The sequence below is a fragment of the Emys orbicularis genome, chromosome 1 (genome assembly GCF_028017835.1).
Source record: "Emys orbicularis isolate rEmyOrb1 chromosome 1, rEmyOrb1.hap1, whole genome shotgun sequence".
NCBI classification, from domain to species: Eukaryota; Metazoa; Chordata; order Testudines; family Emydidae; genus Emys; species Emys orbicularis.
In genome coordinates this window covers 112,301,997-112,317,666 of record NC_088683.1, presented here as the reverse complement: position 1 = coordinate 112,317,666, position 15,670 = coordinate 112,301,997, and the positions used below count along the sequence as shown (strand labels likewise).

Below are 15,670 nucleotides of genomic sequence, written 5' to 3'. Positions count from 1 at the left end.
AGGAGAGCTTGATCTTGGGTCGCCTGGCTCATTAATAATTGGTTGGTTTACTGCTGTAACCTCATGGATTCCTGTTGCACCATCGCCTGAGCCCGGGTTGCCTCCTGCTGGGCCGCTGTGGCTTGCACCAGCACTCTCACCACCTCCTCCATGGTGGTACAAACCAAAACCCCAAACCAAAAACCCCAGTGCACTTTTTTTTTTTTTTAGTAAAAACCTCTTTGTTCCGCCACGCTGTGAACAATCACGATCCCACTCCTGACACCAGTTGTGGTAGAGCTCTGACCTTGTCCCCGTGTGTCCTACGCTTCTAGGCGGTATATGCTAGCCTCAGTGGCTCTCTGTGACCCTCCACATAGCCCTTCTCTCTCTAGGGCCAGGGTTACAGTCTACTGAGCCCTTTTCATCATAAGCCAGCAAGGAGGTTGGTGAGAGAATTCCCACAGTCTCTGTTATCCCTAGGGCTTGTTTTAGAACAGTTTAGCCTCCTGTCCTGACAGGGGCCTGACTTCCCCTCCCAGGAGGTGTTCCTGTAGTGGTGGGTTGGGGGGAACCCGGGCCCGCCCTCTACTCCGGGTTCCGGCCCAGGGACCCTAATGGTAGCAGCTGTTGGCAGCCAACCTTTCACTGCCAGAGTTGCTACATTTCCCTGGGCCACTTCCCCACAACTCTCCTGCTTCTCCCTTCTTTACCCTTACCTTAGGGCTCCCTTATCAATAAATTTCAGTCTGGCCTGCTACAGGACCAGAAGACCAGCTGTCAGTGCCCTAAAATGGATTCTCTATTCCCTGCTTGAACACTGCTACTATTATATTTTTTGGATTGTCAAAAGTTAACCTCTATTTTAAAATTGCTACCACTTGAGGACATCTGGCAGTTTTAAACAGGTTGGGTTATTAGTCTGTGCTTTCATTTTTAAAATAAAACCTTATTGAATAATTTTCATAAAACAAACCTATATGTCCCTACAGTATAAAAAACTGGACATGCAGTGATTACATCGGATAAGAAGTTAGATGCCATGGTGATAGATGCCTTAGAAATACTTATGAGTGATAAGTCAAACAGTATAATTAACCTCTATCTATACGCAATGCCATAATAGACAAACGTTTCTTATGATAACTAATAATAAAGCTGTACTTCCTAGTGTAGCTTCAGGTCAGTGACTGTTCTTGCATGAAATACAGTGGTGGTTCTCAACCAGGGATCCAGGGCCCCCTAGGTGACCCAGGGCCAGCTCCAGGCACCAGCTTAACAAGCAGGTGCTTGGGGCGGCCAAGGGAGAGGGGCAGCACCTGCGGCAATTCGGGGGCGGCAGGTCCCTCACTCCCTCTAGGAGCGAAGGACCTGCCGCTGAACTGCCGCCGCCAATCGCGGCTTTTTTTTTTTTTTTTTTTTGCTTGGGGCGGCAGAAATGCTGGAGCCGGCCCTGAGGTGACCTCGAGCAGGTGGCCTCGAGCAGGGGGGCCTCCAAGCAGGGCCAGCATTAGACATGCTGGGACCCAGGGCAGAAAGCCAAAGCCCCACCGCATGGGGCTGAAGCCCAGGTCCCTGAGACCCGCTGAAGCTGAAGCCTGAACAATGTAGCTTTGTGGGGGCCCCTGTAGCATGGGGCCCCAGGCAATTGCCCTGCTTGCTACCCCCTAATGCTGGCCCTGGCTTTTTTATGCAGAAAACCAGTTATTGTGGCATAGGTGGGCCATGGAGTTTTTATAGCATGTTGGGGATGGGGGACTCGGAAGGAAAAAGGTTGAGAACCTCTGAAATACAGTATGTGTCCTAATAAATCACCCACAGATTCTGATTCTCACCCCTTGAAAATGTCTGCAGTACAATATAAAACCGAGAACTAATAAAATGGGGTACATGCAGTACACCTTTCCTCATGAATTTTCTGAGCATGACGCTCTTTGCAGCTACTGGCAATGCCTGGTTTAAGTAATTTTTGGCTATTTAGTGCCTAGTTCAATCAGGCTAATATATGGCAGGTTTTTAAGATCCAAGTTTTAGTGTTATGAATGTTCTTTGTCTTGTCTAATTCAGGTTGAATATGAAGGTTTAAAGCATGAGATTAAACGATTTGAGGAGGAGACAGTATTGCTTAATAGCCAGCTAGAAGATGCCATCCGATTGAAGGAGATCGCCGAACATCAGCTGGAGGAAGCCCTGGAGACTTTAAAAAATGAAAGGGAGCAAAAGAACAATCTGAGGAAGGAACTCTCCCAGTATATCAACCTCAATGATAGTATGTACAGTAATCACATTAATATATCGGTAGATGGATTAAAGTTTGCAGAGGATGGGAGCGAACCTAATAATGATGACAAAATGAATGGGCACATCCATGGGCCTCTTGTGAAACTGAATGGAGATTACCGGACTCCTGCAGTTAGGAAAGGAGAATCTCTGCACCCAGTCTCTGATCTCTTCAGTGAGCTCAACATATCAGAAATGCAGAAATTGAAGCAGCAACTTGTGCAGGTAAGAGCTTATCTTAAAATCATAAAGACTTCCACATAATTATACCAGACTGTAATGCTAATGACTGATTTACTTGTCCATGATCCTATTCCCCACCATCCATTTTCCCTGTTCTTAGCTTTCTGCCTAGGTGTTTTCTAATTTCCAGATCTCTCAAAAAAGTTCAGTTGAGAGAATGGGGTATATGCATGGCCTGAAATGATCAGAAACAAGGGGAAGAGAGGAGAAAGGGACCCAGCAGTGCTTGAAGTGTGTATGGGGTTGGGGGTAGGAGAGGAGAGTTCACAAGTGTTTGCAGATTTGCAGATCTAGCAAACACAATATGAAAATCAAGCCAGTAAACTGAAGGGCACCCTTTAAGCATTGTCTTACGAAAGCTGCTCCTCCCTGATAATAATAGACTTCGAGAACTGATGGGGGATAGGCATGGTTCCAGACCACTGGAGAAGAGTGTCACGGTTCATAGAGTGGGTCACAGCTAAGAATGCCAAACTCAGAACACGCTGTCAGAAAACAGGGCAGACACACCCAAACTGGTGGTATATTCTACAGTTAGATTTTACCAAGCCAGTAACAAAAGTGTACCCCTGGATCACTATATTAGTTTTACCAAGGAGTCACATACAGCCCCCTTAGCATTCCAGCCCAGAGAAGCTGAACTTTATGATGTAAGGTTATTAAAACCAAAGCCACCAAACATTAGGTTTTTCCAGTCCCCAAAAAACAGTCACTCACCCCAGGTTCACTGGATACTTCAAGATCTCACCAAAAACAGCACTGGAAGCCAATCCTTAGAAAACTAAACTAAAGATTTATTAATTCGGGAAAAGAAATAAGAGTTATTAAAAGGTCTAAGCGGATAAGAAACATTACAGTTGGTTCAGAATCTGAGAGACCAGTTGTTAGCAGAGGTGTAATGCCTGCTAATTCTCCATAAGTCTCTTAGGCCTGGTCTACACTACGAGTTTAGGTCGACTTTAGCAGCGTTAAATCGAATTAAGCCTGGACACGTCCACACGACGAAGCCCTTTTTTTCGACTTAAAGGGCCCTTTAAACCGGTTTCTTTACTCCACCTCCGACGAGGGGATTAGCGCTAAAATCGGCCTTTGCGGGTCAGATTTGGGGTAGTGTGGACGGAATTCGACGTTATTGGCCTCCGGGAGCTATCCCACAGTGCTTCATTGTGACCGCTCTGGCCAGCACTCTCAACTCAGATGCACTGACCAGGTAGACAGGAAAAGCCCCGCGAACTTTTGAATTTCATTTCCTGTTTGCCCAGTGTGGAGAGCACAGGTGAACACGCAGAGCTCATCAGCACAGGTAACCATGATGGAGTCCCAGGATCGCAAAAGAGCTCCATCATGGACCGAACGGGAGGTACGGGATCTGCTCGCCATATGGGGAGATGAATCAGTGCTAGCTGAACTCCGTAGCAGTAAACGAAATGGCAAAATATTAGAAAAGGTCTCAAAGGCCATGAAGGACAGAGGCCATAACAGGGACGCACAGCAGTGCCGCGTGAAAATTAAGGCGCTAAGGCAAGCCTACCACAAAGCCAGAGAGGCAAACGGAAGGTCCGGGGCAGAGCCGCAAACATGCCGCTTCTACGCGGAGCTGCATGCGATGCTAGGGGGTGCAGCCACCACTACCCCAACCGTGTGCTTTGACTCCATCAATGGAGAAACACACAACAGGGAAGCGGGTTCGGGGTACAAGGAAGATGATGATGAAGACAATGAAGATAGCTCACAGCAAGGAAGCGGAGAAACCGGTTTCCCCAACAGCCAGGATATGTTTATCACCCTGGACCTGGAACCAGTAACCCCCGAACTCACCCAAGGCGTGCTCCCAGACCCTGAGGGCACACAAGGGACCTCTGGTGAGTGTACCTTTGTAAATATTACACATGGGTTAAAAGCAAGCGTGTTTAATGATTAATGATTAATTTGCCCTGGCAATCGCGGCCAGTACAGCTACTGGAAAAGTCTGTTAACTTGTATGGGGATGGAGCGGAAATCCTCCAGGGACATCTCCAGAAAGCTCTCCTTCATGTACTCCCAAAGCCTTTGCAAAAGGTTTCTGGGGAGGGCTGCCTTATCCCGTCTGCCATAGTAGGACACTTTACCACGCCAGGCCAGTAGCACGTAGTCTGGAATCATTGCATAACAAAGCATGGCAGCGTATGGTCCCGGTGTTTGCTGGCATGCAGACAACATCCATTCCTTATCTCTCTTTGTTATCCTCAGGAGAGTGATATCATTCACGGTCACCTGGTTGAAATGGGGTGATTTTATTAAGGGGACATTCAGAGGTGCCCGTTCCTGCTCGGCTGAACAGAAATGTTCCCCGCTGTTAGCCACGCGGTAGGGGGGAGGGGTGAAGTGATCATCCCAGAGAATTGGGTGTGGGGGGGGTAGTTGGGTTTGTGCTGCATGTTAACCCGGAAACCGCAGCCCCTCCTTTTACATTGCAAACCCATTTTAAATGGCCAACCCAATGGGTGCTTGGTATGGGAAATGGGGGCGCTGCTGTTTGAAACCATTCCCACATGTTAAGAAGGTTAAAAAAGCCAAAAGACTGTGGCTTACCATGGCTGCCTGCAAGCCGAAATCTGTTGCCTGGCACTGCGTGAGTGATCTCTCACACCAAACTGGCAGGCCCTCAATATAAGAGGAAAAACGCGACCTTGTAACGAAAGCACATGTGCTGTGTAATGTGAACAGCAAAATTTAACGTGAAAGAGTGTACCCATTGTTCTCTAAAATGTGTCTTTTTTAACCACCTCTGCCTTCTCCTCCACCAGCTGCAAATGTTTCTCCTTCACAGAGGCTAGTGAAGATTAGAAGGAGAAAACGGCGGACTCGGGATGATATGTTCTCAGAGCTCCAGATGTCCTCCCACGCTGACAGAGCACAGCAGAATGCGTGGAGGCAGTCAATGTCAGAGTGCAAAAAAGCACAATATGAACGAGAGGAGAGGTGGCGGGCTGAATCGCGGGCTGAAGAGAGCAAGTGGCAGGCTGAAGAGGATAGGTGGCGTCAGCTTGCTGACAGAAGGCAAGAGTCGATGCTCTGGCTGCTGGAGCATCAAACTGATATGCTCCAGTGTATGGTTGAGCTGCAGAAAAGGCAGCAGGAGCAGAGACCGCCGCTACAGCCCCTGTGTAACCAACAGTCCTCCTCCCCAAGTCCCATTGCCTCCTCACCCAGATGCCCAAGAACACGGTGGGGGGGCCTCCGGCCACCCAGTCACTCCACCCCAGATGATTGCCCGAGCATCGGAAGGCTGGCCTTCAATAAGTGTTAAAGTTTTAAAGTTTTAAACTGCAGTGTGTCCTTTTCCTTCCCTCCTCCCCCACCCATCCCGGGCTACCTTGGCAATTATCCCCCTAGTTGTGTGATGAATTAATAAAGAATGCATGAATGTGAAGTAACAATGACTTTATTGCCTCTGCAAGCAGTGCTCGAAGGGGGGAGGGGAGGGTGGGGTGGTTAGTTTACAGGGAAGTAGAGTGAACCGGGGGGGGGGGGCGGAGGGTTCATCAAGGAGAAACAAACAGAAGTTTCACACCGTAGCCTGGCCAGTCACAAAACTCGTTTTCAAAGCTTCTCTGATGCGCACCACGCCCTGCTGTACTCTTCTAACCACCCTGGTGTCTGGCTGTGCGTAATCAGCGGCCAGGCGATTTGCCTCAACCTCCCACCCGGCCATAAATGTCTCCCCCTTACTCTCACAGATACTGTGGAGCGCACAGCAAGCAGCAATAACAATGGGGATATTGGTTTTGCTGAGGTCTATCCGAGTCAGTAAGCTGCGCCAGCGTGCTTTTAAACGTCCAAATGCACATTCCACCACCATTCAACACTTGCTCAGCCTATAGTTGAACAGGTCCTGACTACTGTCCAGGCTGCCTGTGTACGGCTTCAAGAGCCATGGCATTAAGGGGTAGGCTGGGTCCCCAAGGATAACGATACGCATTTCAACGTCCCCAACGGTTATTTTCTGGTCCGGGAAGAAAGTCCCTTCCTCCAGCTTTCGAAACAGACCAGAGTGCCTGAAGACGCGAGCATCATGTACCTTTCCTGGCCATCCCACGTTGATGTTGGTGAAACGTCCCTTGTGATCCACCAGGGCTTGCAGCAGCATTGAAAAGTACCCCTTGCGGTTTATGTACTCGGTGGCTTGGTGCTCCGGTGACAAGATAGGGATATGGGTTCCGTCTATCGCCCCACCACAGTTTGGGAATCCCATTGCAGCAAAGTCATCCACTATGACCTGCACGTTTCCCAGAGTCACTACCCTTGATATCAGCAGGTCTTTGATTGCCCTGGCAACTTGGATCACAGCAGCCCCCACAGTAGATTTGCCCACTCCAAATTGATTCCTGACTGACCGGTAGCTGTCTGGCGTTGCAAGCTTCCACAGGGCTATCGCCACTCGCTTCTCAACTGTGAGGGCTGCTCTCATCCTGGTATTCTGGCGCTTCAGGGCAGGGGAAAGCAAGTCACAAAGTTCCATGAAAGTGCCCTTACGCATGCGAAAGTTTCGCAACCACTGGGAATCGTCCCACACCTGCAGCACGATGCGGTTCCACCAGTCTGTGCTTGTTTCCCGGGCCCAGAATCAGCATTCCATGGCATGAACCTGCCCCAGTAACACCATGATTTCCACATTGCTGGGGCCCGTACTTTGTGAGAGGTCTATGTCCATGTCAATTTCCTCATCACTCTTGTCGCCGTGCTGCAATCGCTGCAATCACCTCCTCGCCTGGTCCTGGTTTTGCTTTGGCATGTTCTGGCTCTGCATATACTCCAGGACAATACGCGTGGTGTTCATAGTGCTCATAATTGCCGCGGTGATCTGAGCGGGCTCCATGATCCCAGTGCTATGGCGTCTGGGCTGAAAAAAGGCGGGAAACTAGTGTCTGACGGAGGGCGGGAGGGTGGAGCGAGTGACGACATGGCGTACAGGTACAGGGAATTAAAATCAACAAAGGTGGCTGTGCATCAGGGAGAAACACAAACAACTGTCACACAGAATGGCCCCCCAAAGATTGAACTCAAAACCCTGGGTTTAGCAGGCCGTTGATTTCACGGAGGGAGGGGGAAGCAAATGAATACAGAACAAATCTGGTCCATCTATTTTTACATCTTAAGCTGGCAGCAGACGGTGCAGCATGACTGATAGCCATCGGCATCTTCTGGGTGCTTGGCAGAAAATGCAGTATTACAACTGCTAGCCATCATCATCAAGACGGTTCAATAGGACTGCCGGGTCTCCAGGAGACAAAATGAAGAATCAGATGCCCAGAGTGGAAAGTTTGGTTCAGTATTTCTTAGAGGAATCTGCTGAAGAAGTTTCCCGGGTGCCTCTGATTGAACTCACTGAGGAATATGACGATGACGGATATCAATCGTAATACACCATCCACTGCCAAAAGGCAAGGAGCTGCTGCTGTGTAGCAATGCAGCTCCACGTCTGCCAGCACCCAGATAGCCAATGACGGCTACCAGTCATACTGCATCGTCTACTGCCAAAAGGCAATTAGCTAGCAATGCAGTACCACGTCTGCCGGCACCCAGATGACATATGGTGACGCTGAGCTGAGCTGAGCTGAGCTGAGCGGGCTCCATGCTTGCCGTGGTATGTTGTCTGCACAGGTAACCCAGGTAAAAAGGCACAAATCGATTGTCTGCCGTTGCTCTGACGGAGGGGGAGGGGCCTGACGACATGTACCCAGAACCCCCCGCGACACTGTTTTTGCATCATCATGCATTGGGATCTCAACCCAGAATTCCAATGGGCGGCGGAGACTGCGGGAACTGTGGGATAGCTACCCACAGTGCAACGCTCCGGAAGTCGACGCTAGCCTCGGTACTGTGGACGCAGTCCGCCGACTTAATGCACTTAGAGCATTTTATGTGGGGACACACACAATCGACTTTATAAAACCGATATCTATAAAACTGGCTTCTATAAATTCGACCTAATTTCGTAGTGTAGACATACCCTTAGTGTCCTTCCATAAGTTCCTCAGGGTTTTACCAAAGCAGATTTGGGGAGATCCGTCTTGCATTTGGAATAGCCCCTGATAGCATCCAGAAAGATCAGAGCTGTTGGATCAGTCCCATGAATCTATTTATAGCTCTCTGACTAAAGAACAAGCTGACAGGTGTCTTCCTAGAAAGACAGTCTGGGCATCTAGTGTGAGGAAGAATAGATATTTGAGTCTGTGACAAGTCCTAATGGCCTTCCTTTGAAGATTGAATGCTTCAGCCTTAAGGTTTCGGTCTTGTAAACACAATGTGATCGCCACCAAGTCTATATCAAGTAATTTTACATCTAAATGCTAAATATGTGCTTTTTGATCTAATAACAATTGAGTATAGTTGCATAAATAATGTAAAGGCAAACACAAAACATGAAAAAGTTAATTTGATTACATTGGTACCTTCTAAGAGGATGTGGGTAAATGCAGACAAATGCAATTTAAAGAGGAGTCCTTGTGGCACCTTAGACACTAACAAATTTATTTGGGCATAAGCTTTCGTGGGCTAGAATCCACTTCATCAGATGCATGAAGTGGAAAATACAGGAGCAGGTATAAATACCAAGGGAGGAAAGATAACTTTTGAAGTGGTAATGAGAGTGGTCCATTTCAGAGAAGTTATCTTTCCTCCCTTAGTATCCTGCTGTTAAGTGAATTGTCTCGTTAGACTGACCTCACACTTGGTAAGGCAACTCCCATGCTTTCATGTAGTTATACCTGCTCCTGTATTTTCCACTGCATGCATCTGATGAAGTGGGTTCTAGACCACGAAAGCTTGTGCCCAAATAAATTTGTTAGTCTCTAAGGGTATGTCTACACCCAGCCGCTAGTTCGGCAGCTGGCAATCGAAGTTCTGGGTTCGACTTATCGCGTCTTGTCTGGACGCGATAAGTCGAACCAGGAAGTGCTCGCCTTCGACTGCGGTACTCCAGCTAGACGAGAGGAGTACCGCGGAGTCGACGGGGGAGCCTGCCTGCCGCGTGTGGACCGAGGTAAGTTCGAACTAAGGTACTTCGAACTTCAGCTACGTTATTCACGTAGCTGAAGTTGCGTACCTTAGTTCGATTTGGGGGTTTAGTGTAGACCAAGCCTAAGGTGCCACAAGAACTCCTTGTTGTTTTTGCTGATACAGACTAACACGGCTACAACTTTGAAACCTGTCAAAATGCAATTTAGTATCTACTCTTGATTCTTATCAACACAAGTGAACCTCTTATGTTTGGAAGCCCAATTAACATTCCTTTGTTACTTACACACAATGAATTAGCCTGATTACCTTGCAATGCCTCTTGACATGCCTTTAAGATCACACTCAGGTGAACTAGTCTGTTAATTTTATCCTGAGCTGGCTTACTAGTGTCAAAGAGCAAATATAATCTATCTTTAAAAAGGGGAACAAAGAAGACCCCAAGGATTTGTAGACCAGTCAGCCTAACTTTGATACCTGGAAAGATACTGGAACAAATTATTAAACAATCAGTTTGTAAGCCTCTGGAGGACAGTAGGGTTATAGGGAATAGCCAGCATGGGTTTGTCAAGAACAACTCATGACGAACTAACCTAATTTCCTTCTTTGACAGAGTTACTGGCCTAGTGGATGAGGGGAAGCAGTAGATATGATATAACTTGATTTTAATAAGGCTATTGACACAGTCTCATATGACATTCTCATAAGTAAGCTAGGGAAATGTGGTCTAGATGAAAGATGTGTGCATAACTTGTTGAAAGACCATACTCTTAGGCTTGATCTACACTAAACCCCCAAATCGAACTAAGGTACGCAACTTCAGCTACGTGAATAACGTAGCTGAAGTTCGAAGTACCTTAGTTCGAACTTACCTCGGTCCACACGCGGCAGGCAGGCTCCCCCGTCGACTCCGCGGTACTCCTCTCGTCTAGCTGGAGTACCGCAGTCGACGGCGAGCACTTCCTGGTTCGACTTATCGCGTCCAGACAAGACGCGATAAGTCGAACCCAGAACTTCGATTGCCAGCCGCCGAACTAGCGGCTGGGTGTAGACATACCCTCAGAGTAGTTATCAATGGTTCATTGACAGACTGGGAGAGCATATCTAGTGGGGTCCTGCAAGGGTCAGTCCTTGGTCCGGTACTATTCAATAGTCTCATTAATGACTTGGATAATGGAGTGGAGAGAGTGCTTATAAAATTTGCAGATGACATCAAGCTGGAAAGAATTCAAAGGATTAGAATTCAAACAACCTTGACAAATTGGAAGTTGGTTGGAAATTAACAAGATGAAATTCAATAAAGAGAAATGAAAAGTACTTCACTTAGGAAGGAAAAATCAAATGCACAGCTATAAAATGGGGAATAACTGGCTATGTGGTAGAACTGCTAAAAAGCATCCGGGGGTTAGAGTGGATCACAAATTGAATATGAGTCAACAGTGTGGTGCAGCTGCAAAAAAAAGGCTAATGTCATTCTGGGGTGTATTAACAGGAATGTAGTATGTAAGACATGGGAGGTAATTGGCCTGCTCTACTCAGCCCTGGGGAGTAGCTGGAGTACTGTGTCCAGTTCTGGGCACCACACTTTAGGAAAGATGTGGATAAATTAGAGAGAGAGTCCAGAGGAAAGCAACAAAAATGATAAAAGGTTTAGAAAACTGAGTGTGTTTAGTCTTGAGAAAAGAAGACTGGGGAGGGACCCTGATAACAGTCTTCAAATATGTTAAGGGCTCTTATAAAGAGGACAGTGATCAATTGTTCTCCATGTCATTTAAAGTAGGACAAGAAGTAACGGGCTTAATCTGCAGCAAGGAATTTAGGTTAGAGTGAGGGAGCTGCATTCACAGTCTAGAGCAGGCTTGTTATATGAGCTAACAAGAGACACCTGGTGCAGGAGGGAGAGAACCTCAAGCAGCTGGTTCCTTATAAGAGAGCTGACAGTTGTTTGGGAGGGCTGACTCTGGGAAGTTTACAGGGGAGTCAGCTCTGAGCAGGACTGCTGCAAGCTGAACCCCAGGATAGGTCAACCCCAGGGTAGGTCAACCCCCGTAAGAACTCATTAACAAAGAACTCTAAGAAGGAACCCTTTTGGTCCTCCAGGCTCTGAGGTAAGAGCCACGCCCCAGGACAGATTTTTGGGACTCTGAGTTTTACTTCTGAGTTATTTGTCTGAATAAACCCAGGCCCCAATAAGGGTGGTGATTAGATGAGCAAGTGTGGAGTTTCTGTAAAAGGGCCTGGAAAAGGGAGAATAAAGGGCAAGGCAGGGCTGAGGCACAAGGCCACCAGAGGGCACACGGGGGCAGCCAACTCGTTTATAGTTAGATATTAGTAAAAACTTTCTAACTATAAGAGTGGTTAAGCACTGGAATAGGCTTCCAAGGGAGGTTGTAGAATCCCAGTTGTTGGAGGTTGTTAAGAACAGGTGGGACAAACACCTGTCAGATGATGGTCTAGGTTTACTTGGTCCTGCCTCAGCACAGGGGGTGGAACTTGATGACCTCTCGAGGTCCCTTTCAGTTCCTCTTGCTGAATAAATTAGGGCCACTTTCTGATACCATTAGCAGGGCCGGCTCCAGGGTTTTTGCCGCCCCAAGCGGCAAAAAAAAAAAAAAGAAGTCACGATCTGCGGCGGCAATTCGGCGGGAGGTCCTTCGCTCCGAGCGGGAGTGAGGGACCGTCCGCCGAATTGCCGTCGAATAGTTGGACGTGCCGCCCCTCTCCAGAGTGGCTGCCCCAAGCACCTGCTTGGCAAGCTGGTGCCTGGAGCCGGCCCTGACCATTACACTGGTTCAGTAGCACCTTAGTCTCATTGAAGTAAATGGGAGTATCTGTGGACTAAGGTGCTATTCAATGTGAGTAAGGGTATCTGAATTAGTTCTTAGTGTATGTAGACTCAGTTCTGCTTCTGTTACAGTCAATTGGAGTTTTTGCTATTAACTTAAGTTGGAAAAAGTTTTGGCATTCAATCAAGAAAGAATAAAATGGGAGAAGAGTTCCTCTTGTTGAATACTTACTCTAAGAGCTCTTGGTGTTTGAGACATAACACAATGTTGTATTCCACATTATTATCCCCTGCTGGTGATGCACCCTGTAGAGTACCACTGGTGAGCATAATATTAGCAGTTTGTTTTCCATTCCTCCATGCCCGCAGGAGGCATTCTCAGAATTGGGAAGGGATCCAGTGTATATATACTTAATAAAAAAAAACACAGAAGAAGAAGAAGTTGCCAACATCTCTGTTATGATCATTCCAAAAAGAAATAATACAAAGCCACACAGCCTAAAGGTCCAACCATGCAAACTGTTAAGCAATTTCTGTGGGGTGCACAGCATGTCAGCTCAGTGCAAACTAAGTGTTCTTGGCACCTTCCAGGATTAGGCCCATCATTATGTCTCTCTGCTAAAGGGAGACTCATGGAAAAAAAGTGAGAGATGCACAGAAGTAAAATTGAGAATATAATGAACCTCACTTTATTGTGATCAATGGGGGAAAAAGTGCCCCTACATGTTAAGTGACATTTTGCTGGAGTACTAACTCTTTTACCTATTTCATTACCAAATCTCGGTTATGACATAAGAAAACAGTGATGATATGGTACCTGGAACTTTGTACAATTAGTTTTGTGAGGAAAAGCATACACAAACATGTTAACAGTATTCATTTGGTAACTATTCTCAGTAACGTTGTCAGTCTACTGACAATGACCAGCCTAATATTGTTCTTCACGTTTTAATAAGTGTATTCCAAATAGTATATATACATGAGCAGGTTTTGTAGTTGAGTCCACAGTGGATATGCCTGGCCATAGCAACTTGATACTGTGTGTAATACAGACAGCAACTGCCCTTACTAGGCATCCTAAGCATGTTAAGAATTTTTTAAAAAAATAGACACAGCAAGAAAACTGACATGATTTCTATAGATCAGCAGGGTGGGGCTGGGAGGGAGCAGAGCTCCCCGCCCTCCAGCCTCAGCCCCCGACCACGGCCCGGCCAAGGCTTTGCTCCTGGCTCCAGCCTTGGCCCCCTTACCCTTGTCCGAATCCCTCCTTCCAGGAGCTGCGGCCTGGCTCGGGGTGGGGGGCACAGACAGGGATAAGGGGGGATGCGACCCTGAAAATTTTTGGGACAACAGCTATAGAAACTTAAAGGTTTACACTAGAATGCTGGTGTGTGCTATTTTTTTTAAGTAAACTGTCCTTTCTATTTAGAGCCACATGAGCTCACCTATGGTCTCACAAATTAAATGTGAGGAATTCCTCCAGGAAGTTTCTTGATGTTGGACATGGGGATTTAATTATATCTTCATGCTGGTAATGCTTCAGCAAAATAGGATTTGCTATCTTCAGCAGTGTCTTTGTGGTGTTATATTCATGGAGGCATGTATCAAAGGTTGGTATGAGCACTTCCCACTTCCACCAAAGGGTGTGTATTTTAGCAATTTGAAATTTCTGTACACAACAGCCATTTATTTACCCTATTATCAAACTATAGGCCTATTGTTGCACACGCATCAAAATATTGGTTAAGGCAGGTACAATTCCTCCTGCAGCTCTGGGGCTGCACTCCTTCATGCCTCTTGACAGGCCAGTTCCTGGCTGGTGCCGAGGAGACCTTACTGTCACTGCTTGTATTCCAATAGTGCAAACAAGACACACCTTCTAAAGGAAGTGAGTAACATGACCCACCAATTCCCAGCGAAGGTCCATGCCTCAATCAAAATTCTAATGGTTATTAATGGAAAAGATGTCTTCTCTGTTTTGGGAGGGAGGAATTATCCATGTCCTTTTCAGAGCCCGTGATTCCTTCCACCACTTTATTCTCCTTATTCTTGAGGCCCTACCTCATAGCCACCTTTCTTCTGAGTGGAGAGGATTAGACAAACTTTCTTCAGAACTGCTGACCCTTCTTCATCATCCAATGTGGTGGCTGCTGAACAATGTTCAGTGTTCTCCCTCTCTGACCTCCTCCTTCAGCTTCCTTAGCACTTCCAGTGCTTTTCTGTCCAGAGAACCAAGAAAATTAGACTAGACATCAGGTTCCATAATGGAAGTTTCCTGTTCAGAAGTTCTTCACATTTCCCACCATCAGTTCATTGCTAACTTCTCTTGTTAACAAACTAAATAATAATGATAAATTTGGTTCCCATAGTTCAAAGCAAACTGCTAACCCACATTGGGGGAAAATACCCCCAAACTGAAATCCTTGCAGAGAAGTGTGCAGCATGAAACACGTACAGCTCATTTGGGTTATTTTTTTAGTTTGTTTTAGATAATGATGAAGTTAGTTAGTGAAACTACTAATTTAGTTGTCCAAAAAACCCAGATGACACTGAAATATAACACCCTGTTTCTAGAAGATTGCTGTGGGTGGAAATAAAAATACGGCAGATTATAGAAAGTGAAATACTTAGGAACAGCAGAAAGTCATTATTATTTAGGGGTTTGGTCTTGCTTTTTTTTTTTTTTTTTAAGGCAGAAGCATATACTAGTCACTGAAACACACAGTAACATCCTAGTGTCACCTAGTATTGTACTGCTTATTAGAATACATTTATATTGATTCCATAGATTTCTTTAAATGTCTCACCTAGTATTCCAGTTAGCATATGGGTCCCAGATACACTACAGTACTTCTAACACTACGTTTTTTGTATCTGCAAGCAGATAATCGTTTCTATGCAAGTTCTCTATTTATTTTGCCAGTCTGAAATTTTGCAAGAGAAGCAATTTTTCCAGACCTGGTTTGTGTTTATTAAAGATATCATAAACATTCCCATTAATTTCCTTCTCCATAGTAGATGTCTGCACTGAACAATAATGTAGTAAGAGTCAATTCTTTCTGTGATGGGTTGGATCACAGAAACCCCCTTGGGAGCTGCCACCTAATGTGCAAAGACTACCTCTGCTCCTGTTTTCCCTGCCAGCTCAAGACTCCAGCACCCTGTCTTGCTGAGCCAGACACTCTTGCTGAGCCAGACACAAACCCAGGGTCTGCATCACTTGTCCCAAAGCTGCAAGTTTACCTGAAAACAGCTCATAGAAGTGTGCTTGTCTTTAGCACTCAGATGCCCAACTCCCAATGGGGTCTAAACCCAGATAAATCCGTTTTACCCTGCATAAAGCTTATGCAGGGCAAACTCATAAATTGTTCGCCCTCTATAACA

General features: G+C 46.4%; 1 protein-coding gene across 7 annotated transcripts in view; it reads left to right on the top strand.

Moving 5' to 3' along the window:
* Nucleotides 1-15,670, top strand: part of BICD1 (BICD cargo adaptor 1) — a 310,321-nt gene that overhangs the window by 221,860 nt on the left and 72,791 nt on the right. For 5 of the 7 annotated variants that reach the window (XM_065411854.1, XM_065411827.1, XM_065411836.1 and 2 more), the window contains exon 4: nt 2,047-2,484. The exons of 1 other annotated variant lie outside the window; for it this stretch is intronic. In XM_065411854.1, the coding sequence (XP_065267926.1) occupies nt 2,047-2,484 (438 nt within the window). Of the gene's footprint in view, nt 1-2,013; nt 2,485-15,670 lie in introns of all 7 variants that reach the window. One more of the 7 variants, XM_065411845.1, reaches the window with a different exon arrangement.